Source organism: Saimiri boliviensis, chromosome 19 (assembly GCF_048565385.1).
Source record: "Saimiri boliviensis isolate mSaiBol1 chromosome 19, mSaiBol1.pri, whole genome shotgun sequence".
Taxonomy (NCBI): domain Eukaryota; kingdom Metazoa; phylum Chordata; class Mammalia; order Primates; family Cebidae; genus Saimiri; species Saimiri boliviensis.
The window spans coordinates 35,901,729-35,927,013 of NC_133467.1; the positions used below are offsets into that span (position 1 = coordinate 35,901,729).

The window sequence follows — 25,285 nt, forward strand, 5'->3', positions numbered from 1 at the left end:
ACCGGGAGGAGGGGTTGGCTGGGTTGGCTGTTTTCCTAGGTCTTTGATCACAGCTGTTACATTTAAAGGCTTAAACAAGCCAGGTGCAGTGGCTCACGCCTATAATCCCAGCACTTCTGGAAGCTGAGGCAGGCAGATCACAAGGTCAGGAGATCGAGACCATCCTGGCCACAAACCCCATCTCTACTAAAATACCAAAAAAAAAAAAAACAACAAAACTTAGCCAGGTGTGGTGGTGCTCGCCTGTAGTCCCAGCTATTCAGGAGGCTGAGTCAGGGGAATCGCTTGAACCCGGGAAGCGGAGGTTGCAGTGAGCCAAGATTTCGCCATTGCACTCCAGCCTGGTGACAGAGCAAGACTCCATCTCAAAAGGCTTAAACGATGGGTTCTAAACAAATAAGTATCTGTTTAGTCAGTGGAGCGAGGAAACGAAAGGTGACGGGGTTCTTCTCCAACTGGCCATGTTGTTCTCCACTTGGATGATGGGGCTGCAGGGAAGTGAGTTTTCGAGATCTCCTCTTCTTGGGAATAGGCCACGGGATGGCATCCATTCATTCGACTCATCAAGTGTTTATTGAGTGCCTACTATGTGCCAATTCCTGTGTGAGGTGATGGAGCAGAGAGACAGAAAGGATCCAGACTCTGCTGCAAAGCAGCCCTGAGCCTGGGGGGGGCCACTCGGAGGAAGCCCGGGGTCTCCTGTGTCAGTGTGACAGCCCCATGGCCAGGCAAGGGGACAGGCTCTCAGGCTCCAGCTGAGTTTCGAGTTTTGTTCAGACCCAGCCCCTTTAGCAGAAAGCCTGGTCCCAGAAAACAGAAATAGTGCAAGAGGGAAGAAATGTGGGTGAGGAGAGTGAGATGAGGGTGGAGGTAAGAAAGAGGGCTGGAAGAAGACACAGCAAACTTTCCCGTGAGAGAAACGCTCCAAACAGCACCCCAGTTCCCAGCTGAGACTCCCAGCCGCAGTCAGCAAGAACCCACAGGAGGGGAGGCCGGCGTCCCCGCTCAGCTCTGCCCAGGCAAGTGGGGTTGGAGATGGGGCATTTCCTGCTTGGGGCTTTGGACTAGGGGAGCTCAGAGATACGTCCTATAACTGGTGCAGGGCCAGGTAGGTGGGGACAGGAGCCCTAATGAAGGGCGGTTGAGTATCAGATGGGGCGCTCCTCCAGCTCCTCCTATCACAATAGCGAGAGGGACCCGGGGTGACTGTGGGAGTCCTGCTGTCTCCTCGCTTGTACGAGGTGCCTTCTGGCTGCTCTTCCGGCTGCTCAACACTCAAGGAAGGTGCTGGGTGTCCTTGTTTGCATATTTTTCTGGCGCAGACACACTCTTATTGGAGTCTCTGAATTTTTTTTCTTTTTGACGGTAGGGTCACTTGAAACGCTCAAGCTAAGGGCTGCTTTGCCTGGCAGACATTCATTGGGTGTCTTTGCCGGTCCTGGGCAAGCCTGACCCCAGATGCACTCAGATCCTGTCCCCTTGCCTGGCCATGGGGCCGTCTGACACTGATGCCAGAGGGTCCCATTTGAAAGAGCTCTCACGCAGGTCATACCCATCAGTCCACACAGATGACTTGGAAAGGTTTTGGCAACCCAATGTTGGAAGAGTGGGGTTTCCTAACCGTCTGACCTTGGGTAATTGCTTAAATCCTCCGAGCCTTGGTTTTTCCATCTGTGGGTTAGGAGTGGATCTTTCCACCTCCCAGCATCAAATAGGAAACTGCAAGAAAATGCTTTGTAGACAGGAAAGCCCTAAACTGACATCCAGGACACAGGGACTCAGTAGCAAATATGTTCTGATATTACAGCCTCGTCTATGCCGAGAAATTCAAGTCACCAAGGGTTAAAGCAAGCTAGGCACATGGCCGTGATTGTCCATAATTGATGAAATAAACCTTAAAGGAGTGACATATAATTAATTGCAATTAATCCAGGCACAGTGACACCACCTTGCTAAGAATAGTGTCTACTAATAATTGCTTTGATCTAGTAGAATGATGCCTGCCCATGAGCCTGGCAAAGTGTCTGCTAATGGACACCCTGCACCCGACCCCTCCTGCTACACAGAGTGGGTGTGGAAGCTGGAAGGCATGGAGACAGAGGGTGGGAAGGGAGCCCCAATTCTCTCAGACCCTGTGGCAGCAACTGCTACACGTATAGGATGATCATATGATTCCTTGTCTAAACTGGGATACTTTTGAGATTATTAATGATCACCATGCATAATAATAATTTTGCCTGATAACAGGCACACACTGGACTCTCTTGAGGAAACCCGAATGTATCACCACACTGTGCACAGGTTGTTCAAGCCCATGGGAGCCCTCGACTGGGAGAGCATTTTCATATTCGTTATCTGCCCCTCCTCACAACCCTGGAAGGAAGAGGATTTTTAGTTTCATTGAATAGATGTTAACGATGGTGATGGTGTCAAATGGTCCAGCTGTAGTCTTTGGCCTGGCTTCCTCGGTTACTGACCTTATGCAGGTGGAGGACAGCTGGCCCAGACCAGGAGCTCTGTGGAGGTCGAAACAGATGCAGCTGAGTAGCGAATCTGGCCTCGGTGGAGCAGGAACAAGCACCCCCTCTGTGAAGAGCTCAGGGCATAGGTGTCAGCGGGGATGTGCCGCGGTCCTTGCTGATCCTGGGCTTGGAATCGGAAGCCGTGTGTTTCAAGCCTGGCTCTTCCACTGGCAGCTCTGTGATCTTGGCAAATTGTGTAATCACGCCATGCCTCAGTCTTCGCATTTGTCGAGTGGGGACAGTTCCTTTCTGCGAGGATTAAGTGAGATCTTATACACAGGCGGATGGGTAGACTCAGAGCCTGTTACGTAACAGGTACTCAGTTGGTCCTTGCAGAGTCCGAACCCGAGGAGCGTTCCTAGAGGCAACACCTACAGAGGAGCCACGGAGATCCTTCTGCCTAGAAATGGCTCTAACTTGAACCAGTTAGGGTGGAATGAGCTCCTGCCTTGAGATGGGGCTGCCTCACATTTTTGGAGAAAGAAATGGAGGAAATAAACACACGGAGGAACTGGAGATTCCCTGAGCCCCCTAGACCACGGCTGGACTGCTCGGTAGACTCTACTGCATGCCCCGTGCGGGACAGGCCAGCACCCAAGGAGTCCTTGCATCTTGCAATTTCCTTGAAGTCCTGTGCAGGCCTGTACACAGACACAGAGAAGTACGCGGGTTTTATTTATTTTTAATTTTTATTTTTATTTGAGATGGAGTCTCACTCTGTCGCCCTGGCAGGAGTGAAGTGGTGTGATATCAGCTCACTGCAACGTCCACCTCCCGGGTTTTTAAGCATTCTCTGCCTCAGCTTCCCAAGTAGCTGGAATTACAGGTGCGTGCCACCATACCCGGCGAATTTTTGTATTTTAGTAGAGACGGGGTTTCACCATCTTGGCCTGGCTGGTCTTCAACTCCGGACCTGGTGATCCACCTGCCTCGGTCTCCTAAAGTGCTGGGATTACAGGCCCATGCCCGGCCAGTATGTGGGTTTTAAAGACACGAAGCAAAGCCTGCAGGTGACTCCCCACTCTGGATCGCTCAGCCTTGTCACCTCTCCAATAGGCCTTCCCCCTTTCCTCCCTCTAGCCCATCTCTGTCTGCACCAGAGGCTGCTGCAACACGAGGGCCCCACCTAAACCTTCCAACATTATCATGGCGGCCCATGCCAGTGTGTGGCTTCCGGCCTCCCTCTCTGCTCTCTGATGGGCAGCTTGGGCACCGGCAGGCAGTGGGGCTTGTGTGATACTCCATTGCTGGAATTCATGGCACCTCAAGGTAAAAGATAGGCAGGTTGGCAACGGTTCGGTGCCAGAGAGCTAGTGAGAGAGAGAGAGAGAGAGAGAGAATTATAAAAGTACCACGTTGGGTCTATCAATAGCCTGTGTTTGGTCCCCACCACTTCTACCAACATCGTCCATCACATCCAAACAATTGAAAACCCTGTGCCAAATGGTTAGAAAACTCACGGCTGCGCTGCTTCTGAAAAACAGCATTTCCACCTCTTCTGCACCACTGAAATGCCAATAGTTCCATGCCAACCGGTGATTTTTCCAGACCATTTCCCTCTATTTATGTTTAAGCTTTTGCATTGTTAAGCCAAGAGAAGACAGAGAACCTGGAGTAGGTAATTATTATTTCTCTTGATTCGTCCTTGAATGAGGCATGGAGGAAACGTTCACTCCCCAAACCTGAATTGAGGAGCTGCAGAGGGGCAAAGGGAGGCCTAAGACAGGGCCTGTCCCTTTCAGGCAGTGTTCAAGCTGCTGGGTGGGCAGAATGAGGATGCCACAGAACACCAGCCCCGACCTTGGAAGGCTTAGGGCCTTATCAGCCCTTTCTGTTACCAGCGTGTGGCCTTGGGTAAGCCACAGCCCCTCTCTGAGCCTTAATTTGCTTGCCTGTAGAATGGGGGAGTCGGACTTGATGGCTTGGAAGGCCTCTTCCAGCTCAGGCGAGTATTGGGTGGAGGACTCACTGTCTCACGTTTGTTGGCAAGACCGTGGGTGTGGAAGTGGAAGGAGGGTGACGCTGCCCTCAGAGCGCTGGCAACTCCGGGAAGCCTGGAAGCAGGGCTGGGAAACACGGACGAGGCTGTTCTTTATCTGGGAAACTCCAGGACAGCCTCCAGAGATGTCTGTGGAGCCTGCAGGCGGTTGTTTTTCTCACCATATGTGATTTCTGGGTGTCTTAAAAATTGTCATTTGGCCCAAACATTGCCAGGGTTGGGGGATGATTTTGCCCAGTGTGGGGATGGAAATGGGTTTGCCTCTGAGGCTCAGGTTGGGAGTGGTGGTTTTGGAATTCTCTGACAAGGTTGGAAGGTTCAGGTGCGCCCTCGGGTTGCAGCAGCCTCTGGTGCAGACAGAGGCCGGGGCTGGAGGGAGGAGGGCGATTGGAGGGGTGATAAGGTGGAGAGACCCAGGGTGGAAAGTCATCTGTAGGCCTTGCTTTGCGTTTTTAAAAGCCACATAAGTGTCTGTGGCTATCAGGTGATGCCAATCAACATTATTTCCGGTTATAGCTATCTGAAAATGCATGTAGCCAGTTCCTCGTAATCCGTTGACCACAGCTCCTACAGAGCATCTGGGACTCTGTCGTGCGTCTCATAGGTGGATGGCTGGGGCAGGATGGGGAGAGGGAAGCCCAGGCCCGGGACAAGCCCCGCTAGGCTGGTTTGGTTCTAGTCAGCAACCTAGTCCAGCAGGGAGCCCACAGCTTCCTGCAGAGCAAAGTGATTTCCTGCTGTTTTATTCATTTGGGGGCCAGATAGGTTTTACTCAGAGAAAACAAAACTACTTCAAAGCAAGCCATCCAGAAAGCACATTTATTTGTTTCAAATATTCTAGAACATTTAAGGAAATGGGGGTTCCTGCTGTCGCGATGAAATACGGGGTGCCAGGCCTTGGCAGGTGAAGCAGGAAATATTTGCCAGGTGAGGCCCTCATGGTGATAGCAAATTAAGCAGCATTCTGGGAGGCGCTGGAGGGTGAATAAAGGTTAAGTGTTTCACTGTAACTCTGTACCCCCCGGATGCCAGGATGGACTTGGAGGCCGGGACTGGAGACCTTCAGTACGCTGTGCAGTTCTCCTGAGATAAAGGTAGTGTTGGGACCTTCAGAACCCCGATGGGTAGTAGCAGGTACGCATTTATCAAAGCCGGAGGAGGCTGTAGGGACTTCTTGACACCACGGGAGTAATGTCATTGCTAACTGGCCAAGAACACTCACATCCCATAAGCAGAGGAGGCTAAAAGCTCATCAGGAGCCCATTTTTTTTTTTTTTTTTTTTTTTTTTTTTTTTTTATATCAGAGAAGGAAATAGTGACTAGGTGACAGGCTTGGAGGTGACTTCCAGGATAGGGATACAGGCTTTTGGAGAACAGATGAATTCAGGGACTGGTTGTTATATTTCCATTAGTAGGAAAAGCAGAGTGGGTGGGGCTGCCTGCCTCTGTGAACATAGGCCGGGACCCCCAATACCTGGGTTCTGAGGTTTTCTGCAACACAGGATGCTGCTGTATGATGGGGAAAGATGGCCTCACTGTCTTCATGGAGAATGAGGGTTGGGGAACTAGCTGATCTTCTGGTGTTCTGGTCTTTAATGAGCGCGTGTCCCAGGGAGAGGATCACTTGTCAAGGACGTTGACATAGACACCATGAAGCCAAAGTGAGAGCAGGACTTCACAGAGGCATTGGTTTTATTGGGACCAAGCACTGCTGGCAGATCTTTGAAAAACAGCCATCCAAAACAGAGTCTCTCATTAAGAGGCTGCATTAAGAGGAAGTGAGTTTCCAGTCCCTGGAGATAATCAAGCAGAGACTGGATGACCATGTGCCAGAAATCTGAGAGCGGAGACTCATGGAGTACTGAACTAGATGGCTTCGAGGCGCCATTGCTTATGTGATGACTGTTTCACAGTGTCTCAGGGCTGTGATGGCAACCTCAGCCTCTTGGCTTCTTTCTTTATGCCCCAGAGCAGCAGTTCTCATTTCTGGCCCTCACATTAGAGTCACTGAGATCTTCTTTTAAAAGTTAGTGCCGAGACGTCGCTTGCAGAGATACCGATTTAATTGTTCTGGGGTGGTGCCAAGCCCCTCAGTTTTCCAAGGACCTGAGCTATTGGTGCCTGATGAGTTTCCATCCCACCTCCATACTCCCTGTAGGGGTGGGCAGTTACAAATGCTTCTGCTTCCATTCCGCCTCTGCATGGAGCTCAAAGGGTTAAGTCTGTATTTACCATCGCATATTCATTTATCCAACAAGCATTCGTTAGGTACTTGCTTTGCCTCTGTAAGAATCCTAGGTGGGCCAGCTTTTGGCTACTTTAGGAGCAGCAAGGACCAAACTGCCTTTAAAAAGGCAGCATCATGCGTGTTTCCACCTCCCGCACTCAGCACAGTGCCTGGCACATGGCAAACATGTCATAAAAACTTTGATTGAATTGCACGGAATCTTCGCCAATATTGTAAGTGGGGCAGGAAAATAAATTACAAGCAAGCATGCAGTAGGGAATTCATGATAGGCCAGTTCCCCTCTGCCCAGACCTTATAAAGGAAACCATCTCCTTAATTGGAATTATGTTTGTGGCCTGAAGGGGTGACCCGTCTGACTTGATATTTTGGGAACGTGGTCTCCTAAATGACCTTTTTCTTCCTTCCTTGGGGCATTGCACAGTGGGAGAGCCAGGGCCTGGGGAGGATCATTTTCTCTTAATTGGTGTCTTGGTCATCATGCTGGCTTCACTAAACATTACCAGGCCACCCTCTGCTCTGATCTGAATGCCCTTGTTATTAACCGCATGATGTCCCTCAGACATCAGGTTCCATCTCCTTCTGGGAGTGATGACGTAGAGGTGCAGGGAAATGCCCCAGGGCGACTTGACTTTATGAGTTTTGTGTCGAGACCACTGGCATCCTTCACTCCACAAGCGTTTTCTGCCTTGTCTCCCCATGCCAGGCCCAGTCTGCAGAGACGGTGTAGACCCAGAGCCCTGACCTCAGTGTACTCCCGTCTGCCACATTACTAAAGCCACACAACTGGGGGCTCTTCAGGGAGCAGGTGGGACCGGTGAGGGCAGGGACTGCGAGGGGGATGTCCCGACAATTGCCATTCCGTCTTCATGAGGTTCCCTCTGGATTGGGGGTGAGAGCACAGAGTTGAATCTAGCCCCCACCTCTTCCTCACCCAGGGACGGTGGGAACGCCATTATCTCTAGGCCTCAGATCCCTCAGCTCTAGAATGGGGCCATGGGTTGTTCTGAGGACCCAATGAAGTGAGCGCAGTGCCTGGTGGGTGGTAAGTGAGTAATAAATGTTAGCTGTTCTTTTTTATCACCTCTCTTTAGACAGATCTCAGAAATGCTGCTCCCTTCATTCAAATACTCAATGTTCAACTAAGACCTATTGGCCTACTCTGTGCCAGGCAGTGTTCTAGACACGGGGATGTAAGGGCGAACAAATGCAATGTAAAAATCCCCCGCCCTCTGGGGCTGACATTCCGGACAATATCAATGGGAAAAGGGGGTCAGATGGTGACAGGTGCTCTGGTCACCCCAGCTGGGCAGTGCTGAAGGGGGACACCAGCCATGGCCAGCTGCAGGAAGGGTGTGGGGCCCAGGGCAGGCTAGCGGGGTTCCCGGTGCTGAGGTTACCCTGTGTAGTATTAAAGCAGGTAATGGCTCCCAGCTTGGATGATGGGTGAATAGACCCAGTTCAGGAAGGGAGCTGAGGAGGGCGCAGGAGGATTGAGGACAGGGCTCGGAGGAGCCACCTGCTCTTGCGTCTAGGTCAGACTCCCCCTTCCTGACGTGGGTCAGCTGGCTCGTGATGCCTGGCCAGCTCCTGGGACTGAGGAGAATGTGGATGGTCCTGTGTCAGCTTTCCGCCCACTGCGGATCCGCCTCAAGCATCCTCTGGCTGTGGGGTTGGGGAGTGGGCCCAGAACAGAAGCTTCATGGAAGAGGATGACTGGGCTGAAGAAAATGTGGCAGTGAGGTTTAGCCCCATCTCCAGCCCCTGGGACCTGTGGTCAAGATGTTCTCATTCACACGGTGGGCTCAGGCAGGCAGGAAAGATTCCTGGAGCTTGGCCTTTAGCATCCAGGCTTGAGCTTTGCCGTGGAGAGTGCTGGTCACTTGAGTGCAAAGGAGCCACCTGTGGGGCTGTTTCTCAGCCCGGGCTTCCTGCGTGCCCATTCCTGGCTGTCCCAGCCTGATGTGTTCTCCCGGGCCCTGTGACTGACCCTTGGCCTATCTCTTCTTGACCTTGCACTGTGGACAGGACTGAGAGGCCAGGGAGAGTGTCCAAGAGGGAGAGGATGGGATGTTAAGGCAACAGGATGATGGTGGTGCAGAGGCCAGCCCTTGGGCTGAGCTCCTGGGAGCTCTTGGATGGGATTCAGGCTCAGCGGGTTGGGGTTGGAGGGGTTGGGGAATCCCTGGCATTTGGCAAGTGCCCGGCACAGTCCCTGGGCATGGTAAGTGCTCAGTGAATATATGTTGCATGAATGCACAAGTGAATGAATGGCGATGAGGATTGCAAAGGTGTCTTTCTGAAATGCCTTGGGAATGTCTCTATAAATTGTTGCAGCCACAAAATGCTGATACTGGGGGTGAGCAGCCCCAGACTGAGGACCAGCTGCCTTTACCTGCACTGACATCTGTATGGGAAGGAAGGGTATTTGGCTACAAGGGAATGCCTACTTCCCTTTGTGTGAAAACAGAATGAGATTTTTCACATGCATGATCTCATCTCATCCCCTAACAGCTGTGAGTAAAGTAAGTATCGTTCTGGTTTGCAGAGGAGAAACCAGAGGCCCAGAGAGGTTAACAGACCGATCCAATGTCACACAGCTAGTTAGTCGCAAAGACGTGGCTGGAACTCTGGCCTTTTGGTTTCAAATCTGTTACTTAGAAAGAGACAATGGACGTCTTTTTTAGCCCCCATGACTAAAAATAGGAAGCTTGCCTTGTTGTGTTTGAGAAGATGGTGTGAGTGGGTTTTGTGGCTGACCGTTTCACACCCAGCATTTCATCATCTACAGAAATGCCTGGGAAAAGAAAACTCCTAAGGAAAAAACAAAGCAAAACAAAAAAGCGATGAGTGGTGGGCATGTCCCTGTGACCTGTTTGTCATGGCGTGTGTGCCTGGCGCCTTCGACATCAGGCTTAACTGAACTTCAGAGATGGTTCTGTCCAGGAGTCTCGTTTTACTGGGGACTGAGGTTTAGGAGAGTGAAGCAACTTGTCCAGGCCAGGCATTCACCACGGACGAGGCTGAGAACCCTGAGCCCTCCGGTCCACGCCCTGGGGCCTCTCTTCCAAAGCTCTCGGCTAGCAAGCATCAGGGTCTTGGCCCTTCTCCCTTCTCAGGATGGTCAGAGGTCCAGCTGCCCTCTGGAGTCCCCAGAGTCCCCCTTCCCACTGTGGCAGCATTGCCTGCCTTCCCTACTGTCAGGTTGAACAGTCCTGGGAGGCAGAGGGTCTGAGTGACTTCATTCTGTCACTTCGTTCATTAGTGACAGAAGCAGGATTCTGTTAGCTGACTTCTGGTAGGAGCCAGGCTGGAAAGCGGCTCCCAGGATGCTGGGAGGGCCACTACCTGCAATTATTATTATTATTATTTTTGAGACAGAATCTTGCTCTGTTGCCCAGGCTGGAGTGCGGTGGTGTGATCTCAGCTCATGGCAACCTCCGCCTCCTGCGTTCAGGCCATTCTCCTGCCTCAGCTCCCTGAGCAGCTGGGACTACAGGCATGCGCCACCACACCTGACCAATTTCTGTATTTTCAGTAGAGATGGGGTTTCATTGTGATGGCGAGGCTGGTCTTGAACTCTCAGCATCAAGTGATCCACCGGTCTCAGCCTCCCAAAGTGCTGGAATTACAGGTGTGAGCCACTGCACCTGGCCTTGCTATTGAATTAGGATGCTCCACCTGGAAGGAGGAGGCTGTGCTAAGAGAGGAGCTGAGGATGATGGCTAAGAATGAAAGATCCCCAGAGCTGGGCGGCATGAGATTGACGAAGGAAGACAGCCAGGGCTTGGTGCTGACGTGGACGGAAAGGAGCCTCTGGTCCCCCTGGAGAACGGTGACCAGGGATGCGGTCTTCCCTGCCAGCAGAAGAGGGGCTGGTTTAATTTGCATAGCATTAATTAGCAAGAGTATCTAATTAGGACAACCATTACAGAACCACAGTCATAAGCCGATGCTGAATATCAATCAATTTTGGAGCTCTCCATGAAATTGAAGGAAAAGTTGACCTTATTAGAGAGAAAAGATTTTAAATCAATGATTTCCTAAATTGAATGCACAAAACATAGTGATGTCAGAGGGGCACATCAGACCTTAATTCGGTAAATCCGTACTTCAGATGCTATCACCTTTTCCCTTTGGGGGTTTCAGCGAGTGACAGAAAGCATGAATGGACCACATGTGTGTCTAAACACACGCACACAGCCATACACATATACTCTTTGTGGGTATCAGCTTGGCCGGGGAAGGAGCCCGCACATCATTATGTTAGTTAGGCTAATATTTCACTTTGGTTCAGTGTCCCTCCAGGACTCTGTCTGGAAGCATAGCTTTCTCTTTTTTGCCATGTTCCAAACAATAAAAGGCATTTAGAACTTGAAAGTCTCTGGGAAGATCTACCATAATCATTGCAGTTCTGGCATGTTTTTGGAAGTTAGAAGGCAGGCCAGGAGAGCAATTTATATGGCTGGCTCAGAAGCTGGGGAGCACACTCTGTCACCCTCTACGCAGCCTCGGGGTAGGAAAGTCTGGAGCAGCTCTAAGCAGCCTCACAGCAGATACTGGAGGGCCAGCAAGGCATGGTCCGCGGAGCAGGTGGGATGCCGGGGCACAAACAGGGCAGTGAACTTGGAGGCAGAGGAATCTGACTGCTGCAGAGCCTGGCTTTGCCGTGGTGAGCCAGGCCCTCGGACAAGTTACCTAACTCCTGAGAGCTTCAGTCTTCTCCTCTGTCAGAGTGGGTTGATAATGCCATCCTTGCGTGGTAGGCCCCTATAGACATGCTTTATTACAGGTTTTTGTCATCAGTGAGAAATCACAGATCTGTGAAGGGCTGGCTCGTGGCCTGGAGCGGAACAGGGACCACGTGGATGGAGGCAGCTCTCAGGAATTCTATTCAACCCTATACCCTGCCGGAATCTCCTCTGCAGCACCCCTGACAGTGGAGCCAGACTGTGCTAGGGTGACAGGAGCTCCCTAAGTCACTCAGGAGCCTAGGTTATTTTAAAGGCCGCGGGAGGCATAGTATATAGAAAAATCTGGTGTGTAGCTGAAATCTGGGCTAGTTGTGTGACCTTGGAAAAGTCACTGCATCTCTCTGATCCTCCGTTTCTTCATCAGTAAAATGGAATCATTATGATTCTGAGGGGTGGGGATTTGATGTAAAGTGTATGGAAGACTCATTCTGAGATCAGTACTTAATTGGTACTCGGTAAATATTAGGTAAAAATAAAAGCACTATTATGAAACGGTTGTAAGAAGCACTTATAAAACACCTATTGTACTTAGGGCATCCAGTGAGTTTTGGAGGTAATACAGTGTGAGCATATTAGTCCATGGATGCTGGTAGCCTGTGAATCAAATGCCACAACCAAGTTGTCTGGGGAGGGTGTGACGCCCTCTCCCCAGCTCCAGGGTTACACAAGCCCCTGTCCCCACTTGGCGGGAGCGTGTGATCTCCTACTGTGAGTTGAGTGCCATGACATTTTGTAGTATGTCACAGGAACTGGGCATTGAAGGAATGAAATGGTCCCAAAGACTGGGGTCTCATGTCCTTTATCTACATCAAAGGGCTGGGCTGGGCTTGGGTGCTCCCTACAGCCAATCAAGGCAGGGGCTTGCCAAATCACAAAGATGAATCACCCCATCTACACGGATGCCTCTTTCTAGCAGTTCAGGGCTCATATTTAAAAAAAAGCAAAACAACTTTTTCAATGATAGAAAGAATATATTCTTGGCTGGGTGTGTTGGCTCACGCCTATAATCCCAGCACTTTGGGAGGCTAAGGTAGGTGGATCACCTGAGATCAGGAGTTTGAGACCTGTCTGGCCAACATGGTGAAAGCCCCTCTCTACTAAAAATACAAATATTAGCTGGGCACCGTGGTGGGTACCTGTAGTCCCAGCTACTCGGGAGCGTGAGGTGGGAGAATGGCTTGAACCCAGGAGGTAGAGATTGCAATGAGTCAAGATTATGCCATTGCACTCCAGCCTGGGCAACAAGAGCAAAATTCCATCTCAAAAAAAAAAAAAAAAAAAATATATATATATATATATATATATATGTGTGTGTGTGTGTGTGTGTGTGTGTGTGTGTGTGTGTGTATGTATGTATTTTTTTTTCTCAGTAGATATTTTGAGGACAAAAAAAGGACAAACACCCTAGTATCTCAGGATATTTGACATATTTTCAGTCTTTTTTCTATATTAAAAAAACTTTAAAAAAAACTAAAAATTTAAGTAATTGGAAATATGCTACATATTGTTGGGGTTTGAGCTTTTCACTTAATATTCTATCAACTATTCTCCATGTCTTCAGATATTCTCTGCAGGAGTGTTTTTTCAGTGGCTGCATAATGTTCCAGCACTGCCTGATCTCAGATCTACTTAGCCACTTGAAAATTTGTGGGCATTTAGGAATAAGTGGCTTTAAAAAAAGATTCTCACCAAATGGGATATAATTCCTAAGTATTCCTGTGTGTTAAGGATTGTCGCTGTGGTGTTGAAAAGTTCTGAGTCATGGGGCAGAAGGGTTGACCAGTTGACCACTGGATTCCTCTGTTCCACGAGCCCCTTATGGCCCTCAGAAGGGAGTGAGTGGGGGCAACAGGTGTGGTGGTACCCCATCCTGGGGTGTGTGGCAGCCCTGTGTCACTGCTATCCCCTAAGGCACTATGTCAATTTCAAGCTTCATTGATGTTCAGGCAGCAAAGAGAAGATGCTAATTCAACATTTTACCAAATGGAAAACATTCCTAATTCAGCCAGACTTCCTTGACATGCTTTCCGGCTATTAAAAGTGGTTGGTTATTTTTTTTTTAATTGACATGCAATGAAGAGTGCAAAGAAATCTGTAAACTATCTAGAGTCCCTGTTGACCCAGCACACGGTTTGGTCATCCCACGGGGCTGGAGCTGGCCAGGGAAGTTGTACCGGCTAAAACTAAGAAGCAGGTGGGAGTTGCCTATTCATGTAAAGGTTTTGAGCTTCAGGACAAAAGCAAGAGGCTCAAAGGGGAGAGACAGCATCTGGCCACTTTCCCTTCGCTGCTTCCTTTAAAATGATGGAAATAGACTTGGATTCTGATTTCAATTCATTTCTGCCAAAAGTAATAAATAGAGGCTGAAATGTGCAGCTGATCCCAAATCCCTCCCAGGAAGGTGCGATGCTCCCAGATGCTTTCAGACCCCTTTGAGAAGAAAGTTATGGTCATTTCTGGCTGGAAAACATTGTGAGCTGTCCCCAGTTGATTCGCATAGGGAGGTTTTTCTCGCCCTAATACAGTCTGAGTGTTCCTGAACTCAGCGTTGGCTCTTTTTAGGCCCTTCTAGGTCTTGTGGTTGGGTAGTGCTTCAGACGTCAGGCAGTGCTGGTGAGGATCAGAACCTTCTTGCGAGCCAGCACTGCGTTCCGTCCTTCTCTGCATTCACATTAGACCAGCACAGCACCAGCCCCGCTTAGACCCCCATACATGTGAGCCGAGTGAATGATTGCAGGCTGCTCTCCGTGGAACTGTGGCACGTGGAGAGGCTAAAAGAAGACTGGCTTACGCGTAGATCATCATATGCATAGCAAATAATGGAGACCTTTTCCCATAGCTGGACGACCCCGTGCAATGTAGGAAGTCAGAGTTAGTGAATAAGCCAGATCAGAAACTTCTGGTGAGCAGGGGTCCTCTCGCTATATCCTCCAGAACCTAGCACACTGTTTGATATCTACCAAGTGCTCAGCAAAGGAGAAGTGGTTGAAACTGTTGTGAGTGAATGGATGAGTTACTTTATTAGTTTTCCTTTGTATGTCCAGTGGGCCTCAAGAACTGTACCGACGAAACTAATGGTGAGATTAACAGACCAGGGAGAGCGCTTTCATTCTGTCTCAGCCCCCAGAGGGTGGCCGAGAGCATGGCCCTGGGCACCCGGAAGTCCTGGGTTCAAGTCCCAAGCCCTCCTCTCATTCCTGTGGTTGCCATATTGGACATGCCTCGCCCCGAAGATCTCAGCTGCCCCTCACATCCACCTCTGAAAACGGCCTCTGACTCATCCACAGTGGCCTCCCACCCCCCCTTTTTTTCCCCCTTTAAGTCCCTTTATTGTATTCATAGAGAATATATAGGTATTTAAACTTTGACAATAATTTTACCTTGATACATCCAAGTTTGACTTGCTTTTTAATATATGTATAGATATAAAATTAGGCCTCTAACAGTGATAGGGACAGGGAGATTGCTGCCAACAAACGATGTTTTCTAAAAAAATAACAGAAGAGGCCGGGCGTGGTGGCTCAAGCCTGTAATCCCAGCACTTTGGGAGGCCGAGGCGGGTGGATCACGAGGTCGAGAGATCGAGACCATCCTGGTCAACATGGTGAAACCCCGTCTCTATTAAAAAAAATACAAAAGGCCGGGCGCGGTGGCTCAAGCCTGTAATCCCAGCACTTTGGGAGGCCGAGGCGGGTGGATCACGAGATCAAGAGATCGAGACCATCCTGGTCAACATGGTGAAACCCCGTCTCTACTAAAAATACAAAAAAAATTAGCTGGGCATGGTGGCACGTGCCTGTAATCCCAGCTACTCAGGAGGCTGAGGCAGGAGAATTGCCTGAACCCGGGAGGCGGAGGTTGCGGTGAGCTGAGATCGCGCCATTGCACTCCAGCCTGGGTAACAAGAGGGAAACTCTGTCTCAAAAAAAAAAAAAAAAAAAAAAAAAAAAAACAACAACAACAAACAAAACAAAACAAAACAAAAAAAACAGAAGAGGTAACATACCTCCTATTCTTCCTTCGATTCTGCCCCTCCTCCCACCTCTCCCCAATCTCCTTCACCTGACCTGTTTAAGGGGGCGACGGGATGAAGAGAAGAGAGTGAAGGATACGGAATCAAGTGCAAAACACTGTGATAAGTACAGAGAATGAATGAGGTGGAAGGGAAAGTGAAGAGTGTGGGATGGCTGGGGGCTTTAAGGACTTCCCAGAAAAATAGGATCCAGGGATGGGGTTGCCGAGGGGGAGGAAAAAACCCAACTGTCATAGACTTAAAACAAACAAACAAACAGGAAAAGGTCAAAAACCTAAACCAAAGAGAGAGTGGCACTCCTACTCTCCACTCTGGCCCCTTGGTACTGAATAGCCAGTTGTTCCCCCGCCTTAAGCTCCCTTAGCTCTACTGTAGGTTTCACGCTGGTAATTGATCATATTCTACCTTTCCTTGTTGTCTTAAGATGTCATGTAGGTCTATTTAAATGGACGCTTCCCACATTTCTATTCTGTTTCCCATTGGAGAGTGTGCCCGAGGGCTTGAGGGCAGTGCTCTGTTCTGCAAGTCAGAGGCTTTGGTTTTGAATTCTGGCACAAGCCACCCACCCCTCTGGGCCTTAGCCTGTCATATCTATAAGGTAAAAGGCTGTTGTGAGGATGGATGAGAACAAATACATGAAACCACCTTGTAAACTGTAAGGTGCCTTCTAGAAATTGGGCTTCATTCTGATGGCCAGCTTCCCTAAGGACTGGGGCTGTTTCTTTTGCGGCGTGCACCACCCAGAACCGAGCGCAGGGCTGCCACACACACGGTCACTGCTTGGAAATGCAGCCTGGATCTCATCTGCTGCTTTTGCTCAGGGCTGTGTTCCTGCCTTCCTTTGGAACTGGGAGCTATCTCTCCTTCCAGCTTCCAAATGCCCAGAGGTGCACCAAGTTCCAACCCAGACACCCTGATTTGTGAAGGATGCAAAGTAGATGATAAGGGTGGTTAACACTCCCAGGCACTGTTCTCAGCACTTTACATACACTAACTCCTTTATTTTCACAACAGCCCTGTGAGGTAGGCGCGAATCTATCCCTATCTGACACAGGAGGCACCTGGGTGCAGAGAGGTGGAGTGAGCATTGTAAGTCTGGCCCGAGGTCATGTTCTTAACCACGCCCCATAGGCTCTCTAAGCTGCCCTGGGACTGGAGGCTTCAGTGGAGGCCACAGGGCTCACCTCCCCCACCCAATCCCTAGCGGAGGGACCCACAAGGTCCTTCTCCTGCCAGGACCCCTCTCCACTCCTGTGCGCTCCCCTTTCTCTCTCCAGTAGCCCCTCTGCCGCCCCTGCCTTCCTCCCCTGCCCTAAGCCAGGAGATGAGAGCAGCTGCTGGGACATTTGAATTCATTCCTGAAAGATTTCTGCCTCCAAAACCCTCTGATTTGGGTTTGTTAAGTGAAAACAGAGACCCAAGCTGGCATAATATCGATGCCCAAACCATGTAATAGCAGCACAAAAAAGAATGATGTTCACATGACTTATGAGCATGGAAGCACAAATTCTACATAACACATCAGCAAACTGCATCTAGCCATGTATAACAAACATAATACATCATGTCCAAGTTGCGTTCATCCCGGGAATGCAAATACGACTTAGCTCGAGAAAACAAAGCTCCAAGAGGGCAGCCGCTGAGATGGAGCCGGCCCAGGCACAGTCCAGGGCTTGTGTGCGGCTCAGGCTGACTTTGTGCCACACCTGCTCCTAGGAGGGGCTGGTCACCGTCCCTCTTGCGTCCCCACCCCTCCTGCTTTACACAGCCGCAGAGTAAAGCGAGCCATTCCTTCCCCGCACTCCCTAATCCTCTCTCTCCGTTGTTCCTGCAGGACTCCATGTTTTCGTTGGCCCTGAAATGCCTTATCAGTCTGTCCACCATCATCCTTTTGGGCTTGATCATCGCCTACCACACACGTGAAGTCCAGGTAGGTGCCCCCACCTCACCCCTTCATACAGCAGCTGATCCTTTGACTTTGATCTGAGCCAAGCCCATCCCCACCCCCAAAACCTCTCCCTAAGCTGCTACTCGGGTGATTTTCCAAGATGGTGCCCAAGATCGTGGCTCTTCTCTTCTGGTTTGGACCCAAATGGGAGAGGAAGCTGCGAGGCTGCCGTGTGACTTTAGAATAACTGTGAAGTTGTCTTCAAAGTGGGGATCCCAGAGGCAAACGTAGGGCTTCATGCTGAGCGAGGCTGCCCCGTTCGGGACCCTCGGTGAGCACCACCGGTCCGGGAGGGTCCCCGATGCATTGTCTGCCTCTTCTGTCGCTTGTTGGATCCTTTCTGAACGCGGGCTGCTGAGTCGATCCCCTCAGTGAGGCACACCTGCCTCGTGTACCCCGACATTCGCCGCACCAAACTCCACCAAGGAGTCTGCTTCTGTGAATGGTGTGGGCTTCACTGCTGTGCCAAACTGGGTGTGTCATTTTCTATAAGAGTCTGCTGGGGCTGAGGACGCCTCTGTTTCTTGCTGCCCAGGACTGACCTGGTACCCAGAGAAACACTGGCTGGGCCTCCAGGGTGCATTTCCAGTTTGGCCAACATAGGGAGGATGGGTCGACACAGGTCAGGAGGGTCAGACAGGAGGGAACAGATCTGAGGCATCTTCTGGTGACAGCGAGCCTCCCCTAGCCCCTGGCCCATCAGGCTGACTGGTACCGCTGTGGACCTGAGCAGTTCTAAACGATCCAGATGTTTTTCCTCATGTGCATGTGAATCTGGAAACCGTCCCGGTCCTTTGGCTGGAGGAGCACAGATAGATTCACATCTGGGCAGCAGGCGAGAGATTGACGAAGACCAGAGCTCAGAGTCAGAAAAGCTGGGGTCAAGCCTCGGCCATGACCTTTTTTTCTCAGCGTGTCTTTGGCCAGCCCCGTGACCTTCCAGGGTCTTGATCTTCTCATCTAGAACATGGGGCCTTTATTCCAGCTCTGCGGAGCTGTGTGAGGATGGGTTGAGTGCATGGGAGGGTGCTTTGTGAACCGCTATTTAATGACACTGTTCAAATACTGTCCCTTTTGTTAACTCAGTATTTTCAAGGTGGAGCAGCTGGGCAGATGCAGGTGGGAGCGCCTCCTCCTACTAGAGAGAGCCTTGGCTTTTTGTCCCCAGTGGTCAGGGGCCACTGAGGCTGGCTGGGACACAGAAGCCTCAGTTCCAGGCCACCTTGGCAGGACCCCATTCTGTCGATGACCAGAGGACACTGACCTGGCTGCTGGGACTCTTCAGCCTCTAAAGGGTTGCCGGGGCTTGGACAGGAGCTGTGAGTTCCAGATGCCACCAGGCGACTTCCTTCATGGAGTCTGAATCGGACAAAGTGGTGGACTTTAACTCAGACCACTGTCCAGCTGGCCCCAGAAAGGAGCCAGGAGTACAGCAGGAAGGAATAGGGCCGCAGAACCAAGATGGGACAGGAGCTGACAGTCTAGCTCCGGGCCCGGTTCCACCCCACCCAAAGCCAGCATGGGACCCGGGCAGTCCCGCAGTGTCCATGTCCTCATCTGTGAGGAGTCCGTATTACTACGTGTCACCCTGACCTGTGTGGGGAGGTGTCACACACACCAAGGAAAAAAGGCAAAATCATAAAACTCAGTTCTGAGCCAGGCTTGAGGAAGGGGAAGAAGAGGAGCTGTTCTCAGCCTCAACCCCACACTACGGTGGTGCTAAGCCTACTTCCTCTTTCTGCTCCAGGCATTGGGGTGGGTGGAGCCAGGTGTCTGTCCCTCTGATGCTCCTGAAGTCCATGTTTCTGGCCCAGGACCTGCAGCCCTAGCTCCTGACCCGCTCTGGTCCAGCTGCAGCTTGACTCAGCTCTGGCCGGTGGGAGGGTCCTGTTGCTGACAGCCCAGAACCTGGCTGGGCAGACTTCTTCCATGTCCCACTCATGGCCGACCTCTATTTCAATCCTCATCATGGGCAGTAGATGATGCTACTGGGGATCATTCAATCTGGCCTGACGTAGTTTGGAGAAACAAAGTGAAATCAGTTGTGTTGAATCCTGATTCTGGTCTCAGTTTCCCCATCTGAAGTATGGGCACATCACCCACTTTGCTGAATTCTTGCAGGGGGTGGGAACAGTGTAGGGTACACAGTGGGCTTTCACAGAATGGAAACTTTGGTCACTTTCCTGTGACCTTTGCTCCACTGCTCCTAGCTGGGCCTTGTCACTTACTAGCTGGGTCCGCCAGGTGGTCACTGTCACGAATGCCTGGTACTGGCAGGTGGCCGGCCTTCCTCCTGCTCTGGCCCAGCCCTGCCTGCACCCTGAGCTCCCGCCACCCAGGCCTTATCCTCCCTGCAGCCTCCATCACTTGAGGAAGGTCTCCAGCACTGACTCCCTCTGTACCTCTTACCTTTCCAGTAAAGCTCTTTCTGCACCCCACTGGACCTTCTCTTGCCAGAGGGAAATAGGAACAGTTTGGCCCCAGAGAGTCAGTTCGAGGGAGGGTTTGTTCCTACAGAGCGCCCTTATATATACCTCACTGGGTCATATGGTAGTTTTCTGTTTGGTGTCTTTATTCCGCCCCTCAGGGACAGTTATCTTGGCATTTCCAGAGACCTTAGTGTCACAAAGAGCAGGTGTGTGTAGCACGTTCTTTGAGTGGAAAGCATGCTGAGTTCAAGGTAACTATTTCCCAAAGCTGATCATAGTATGACTTTACGGTCTTGGGCCTTTATGGTCTTAGCTTTGTGGTATTGGTTTTGCGGTCTCAGTTTCCTCACCAGTTACTTAGCCCCCCAGTCTAGTAATTCTCTGATTTAAGTCTGGCTGCTCAGCTAGCTTCGGGACCTGCTTCCTGTGAGTGGAGGAAGGAGTTATCCTAAGTGTGACTGATGAAGTTATGCTGAGGGTAGTGCTTAGCAAGCTCCTTCTGTGGGGAGAGGCCAGCTGCTGTTCCCCTGTTGTGAAGCAGGCAGGGCAGCAGGTGGCTGCTGCATCTCCCCTTGGGGTGATATCAGGATCTTTGTTAGGAATCTGCTCACACCTTTCCTCATCCACAGTGGCTGCTGGTCACCTGGTAATCCCATTCACAAGGGAGGAGCCCTCACGGCCTCATCGCTTCTGAAAGGCCCCATCTCTTAGCACTACCATGTTGGCAACACCTGAATCTTGGAGGGGACACGTTTAAACCTTAGTGCTCACCTAGTGCAGGAACCCCAGGGTCTCTGCGTGTGCTGCCATGACAGAGCCACCGGCCCCCTTGGGAGAGGCTGCCCTACCAGTGTCTTTAGAAAGCCTGTCCTTCTGCCCAGAGGAGGCAGCCTCCCTAGAGCTCGCCCCAGGCCTGGTTCTGCTTCTGGAACAAGAAAAGAAGGCACTCGTGTCTCCCACGTGGTAGCCTCCATTGTTTGAAGACAGCACCCCACCCCGTCTCTCCTCAGTCTCCTCTGTCAGCGTTTTGGAGCGGGGAGCTTTCAGAGACACTGGCATCTCTTCTCGGGCCAGTATGTCCGGGAGAGAAATGAAAACACAGGAATCAATGCATTTCATTCATGTACCAAAACTCTGACTGCAAACCATGCTCTCCCAGACGGTTTGCTGTGGTTCAGCTCTCACCAACAGCTCTCAGACGGCGCCAACCCCTTCCCCAGGCTGCAGGCTCATGTTTTAGATGTCGCCAGCAGTCCCGGGCCCCACACGCAAAACATGAACTCCTCATGCCCTCAGGACGCTCTCCTCCCTCGCCCTCCATGGCCCACTGAGTGCAGTCATTGGTTCAGCATGTATTTAATGAACCTCTTCTCGGTGCAGGCCCGGGACAGGAGCCCAGTTCTCTAGACGAGAAACTCGAAAGCCACCATTGCTTCTCCCAAGGGTCGCCAACTTTGAGTGAATCTGTGGCTCTTAATTAACGTCCCTGGTGCTGAAGTAGGAAAGGCCACAGAACAAACCTGTTGAACACCAGCCTGGGAAGGCACTGGCAATTGATTTTGCCAGGAGCTGCGGTGGCTTAGATGCCTAACAGCCGAGCTCCACAACCAAGAAAGTCCTTGCCCTTGTGAAGGCTTACAGGTCTAGAAATTACATGTACAAGAGTCCTGGGCTTAAAACTGTAGAAATTACATGTGAAAGCGTCCTGATCTGTGAAGTAGGCGTGGGGTATGTAACTTAGGTAGAGGTTTGATCATGTTTAAGTAAAAACAATGCCTTCCAGAAAGATTCCTTCGTACCGTATCCATGGTCTATAGATGGGACTACGGTTAGCAGTTAGGGGTCTTATCCTTAACCTGGCCGGTGGCGCCAACCGGTCCCTCCTCTGGCTGACTTCTAACTTCCCCTTTCGAGATGCAGTGTCGAAGGCTGAAAGGGATTAAGGATCTCCTTCCTCAGCGCCATCCTGGAAGGCAGGCTAACAGGGGACTGAGAACAGAGCAGCCCAGCTTGGGTTCAAATCATGCTCTTTGTCATATTCTAGTGTGTAGAGTGGCCTTTAGCAAGTTACTTAACCCTTCTTAGTCTATTCCTTTCTGTAGAATAGGACTAATAATGGTGCTGTGGAGGCCACAGTAACTTCATCTTGGATGCTGATCCTCTATATCAGGGGTCCTCAAACTACGGCCTGCGGGCTGCATGCGGCCCCCTGAGGCCATTTATCCGGCCCCTGCCACACTTCAGGAAGGGGCACCTCTTTCATTGGTGGTCAGTGAGTACTGTATGTGGCAGCACCGCAAAGCACGGCTTTGCTCACGTACAGTACTACTTCTGGTGACGTGGGACGCACGCGTCAGGGCTCCGGAAGCGCGTCATATGATGCACATCCGGTCTGCGGCTGCGGCACCCCACATCACGGAAGCAGTGTGAAATAACAGCAGAAGTAGGAAGAAAAGCAAAGCACTATAACCATTACTACACGGTACAATGGCCCCCATACTCCCCAAAATGTACAACAGCATAATGGCCCCTATAACCTCCCTTTGCCCAAAAGTCTCCCCCCACATGACTACACACTGTGTTTCCCCTATTATAAGACCCTGTCTTATATTAATTTTACCCCCAAAAGACGGGGGCTGTCTTATTTTTAGGAGGTGTCTTATAATAGGGGAAACATGCAGCAGTGGGCTTCCCACAGAAGAGGCCCACCGCTGCTGCAGATGTCCAGGACGCTGTATACACAGTGTCACAGGCTGATCCCCGCCATCCCTGTAGACAGCACTGGAGGCGGTGCTGGGCCTGTGACACTGGATACCGCTGTCTGGGATAGTGGAGGCAGCAGCGCTGGCTGCGAAGGGTGTCACACCTTGCATAGTCCGGCCCTCCAACAGTCTGAGGGATAGTGAACTGGCCCCCTGTGTAAAAAGTCTGGGGACCCCTGCTCTATATTGACTTGCGATTAACCCAGTTCCGGGAGAGCCTCTAAGATTCCTCCATCATCTATGGTTTACTGTAAGTCCTGCCCTTAGGAAAATTGCTTCTGAAGCACAAACACCCCTTCCCTATGGTATCTAATCCCTGGGTCTGGGGGGCCATGGCGCAGGGTCCACCATCTTGTCTTACTGCCGAGGGAGACCGTGGCTTTTGTTCATAAGTACCTATGTTTCTTTCTGATAAACTGGATATGTCAGCCTCTTTCTTCAGCCTCTCAGCTTCCTCAGCCTTCGAGGGTAGGTTTGCATTCCCACCTGGAACCAGTACCTACCAGAAAGGGTTATTGTACAGACTCAATTAGCTAATGTATGCAGAACTCCTTAGCTTAAGTGAGAATGCGGCTGTCTGGCTGACACGGTGGAAAGGATACCCCAGGCAGGGGTCTCAAAGTAAACAAAGGCTCTGAGATGGGGAACTGCAGCGTGCACTCGGAAGGCCTCAAGGACAGGGTCCCGGGTAGGGGCTGAATTCACTGTGGAGGGTGGGCAGGACCAGTAAGGACTTGCTTCTCTGGCTGAAGGGTTTTGGAATGTCCTGTAGGCAGCAGCAGAAACCATGAGAAGGTTTCAAGCTGGGGACAGAGATGATCAGATTTACATTTTAGACACCGCTCTTCATCTGCAGCATGCAAATGTAGGAAGGGCCAATTTCAGAGGCAGGAGTATAGTGGGGAGTATGTCATCATGGGCCAGGTGAGGGATGGCGATGCCCAGAGCTGAGACAAGAGTGAAGAAGGGAGGTGAGGGATGGAGTGCCACAGGGAGGAAGTGCCTGGCGCAGAGCCCTGGGCATGGAATAAGGGGTGGGGTGCAGACACATTCATGTCCAGAGGCATAGAGCAGAGCCTGGCATCCTTAATAAAGTTGCAGGGATGGGAGGTGCGGTTCCTCCAGCCAGGCCAATGCTGGGCACAGAGCAGGTGGTCAGTGCATGTTCATCGGATTAAATTGGAGAGACTACTGTGAGCCCAGGGTGGGATATACAGCAGCGGCAGAGTTCATATCATCCAAGTCCCAGAATGGGAGCTTCTGAGATCATTAATGTCAATGTGTGGTTCTTGGCCATATTCAAAGTAAAAGGCATCAGTCAGGTCAATGCGGTGAGGATCCACTCTTGTCTGGGGATATCAATCCCCTCAGGGTCTAGTGTTGGTTTCAGATGTTTCCAGTCTTCTTCAAACTCAACAGAAACAGAACGATAGTGACAAACGATGGGCCTTCAACCTCATGAATGTGAAACATGGGGGACCAAAAAAGGGAGACTTTTAATTTATTAGGTATATAAAAGTGGATATTTTCATTAAATACCAATAGAGTTCTGAGCAGACAGGGAAATTACTTGAAATTACAGGACATAAATTATAGGAAGCCTCACTCGCTGAGGCATGATTGCTTTGTGGATGGGAGTGTCTTCCTGGATGCGTGTAATGTGCTGTCATGGGGACAGGGGTGTCTGTAGCGCAGGATTAACTGTTGGACCCCTAAAGCCATGAGAGTGCCTAGCACATAGTAGGTACACTGAGAAACGGGGTATAATAGCAGAGCATGTACGGACCTCTCTAAATTTGTCAATCCTAATACAGTCTACAAAAATGGTGAGTCCACGCATTCTTCTATTTATTCAACAATCGTTTTGTAGGATGACTTTGTGCTGGGCACTGAGAATCCAGAAATAAAACAGGCCTGATTCCTGCCTCTGGAAATTGGTTTGTTCTAGACCTTGATCCACTGTGACCCAGGGTCATAAATGCCATAAGATGAGGTGTCTGTGAAACACCAAATGGCCACAGAGGAGGGAGTGATGCATTTCTCCCAGAGAGGCTGGGCAGGTTTCACAGGGAGCTGATGCTGTGCCCTGTATTCACCAGGAGCAGAGACCTCGTATGCTCAGGCTAGAGCTGGCCTGGAGCGTTTCAGAAGGGAAAAGAGAAGGAAGCTGTGCCTGTCCTCCGAGGGGAGGTGGAGGCTGCCCAAACCCCCCAGGTCGGGGCTAGAGTCCCCATCCTTCTTCAGACACCTGGTAAAAGTTTCCTAAGAGTGTCTCTGGCTGGTTGGTTGACAGATTAGAAATACCTTCATTGAATTTCTGAGATCTTGAGATTTCCCCCAGACAGACTTAGCCTGGCTAGCTCTGAGGATGCCAGCTCCTTAACTCAGATGTGATGAGCAGATGGGAGAAGGGAGCTCGGGTCACTTGTACTGAAGGTGAGGAGATCTGGACAAGGAAATTTGTTTGGGGGCCTCCTCTGTCAGGTTACATCCACTTCCATCCCAGGTTCACGAGTGCACCCTGGCAGAGCACAGCACACGAGAAATTGAAAATGGGGAGTATGTTCCAGGGAACAGGGCTGGCGATGGGGGT

The 25,285-nt window shown here is 50.8% G+C and overlaps 1 protein-coding gene across 2 annotated transcripts in view; it reads left to right on the forward strand.

Annotated features, from left to right (window-relative positions):
- KCNN3 (potassium calcium-activated channel subfamily N member 3) overlaps positions 1-25,285 on the forward strand; it is a 182,828-nt gene that overhangs the window by 34,035 nt on the left and 123,508 nt on the right. For both annotated transcript variants that reach the window (XM_010348370.3, XM_039459988.2), the window contains exon 2: positions 17,388-17,483. In XM_010348370.3, coding sequence (XP_010346672.2) covers positions 17,388-17,483 — 96 coding nt within the window. The remainder of the gene's footprint in view (positions 1-17,387; positions 17,484-25,285) is intronic.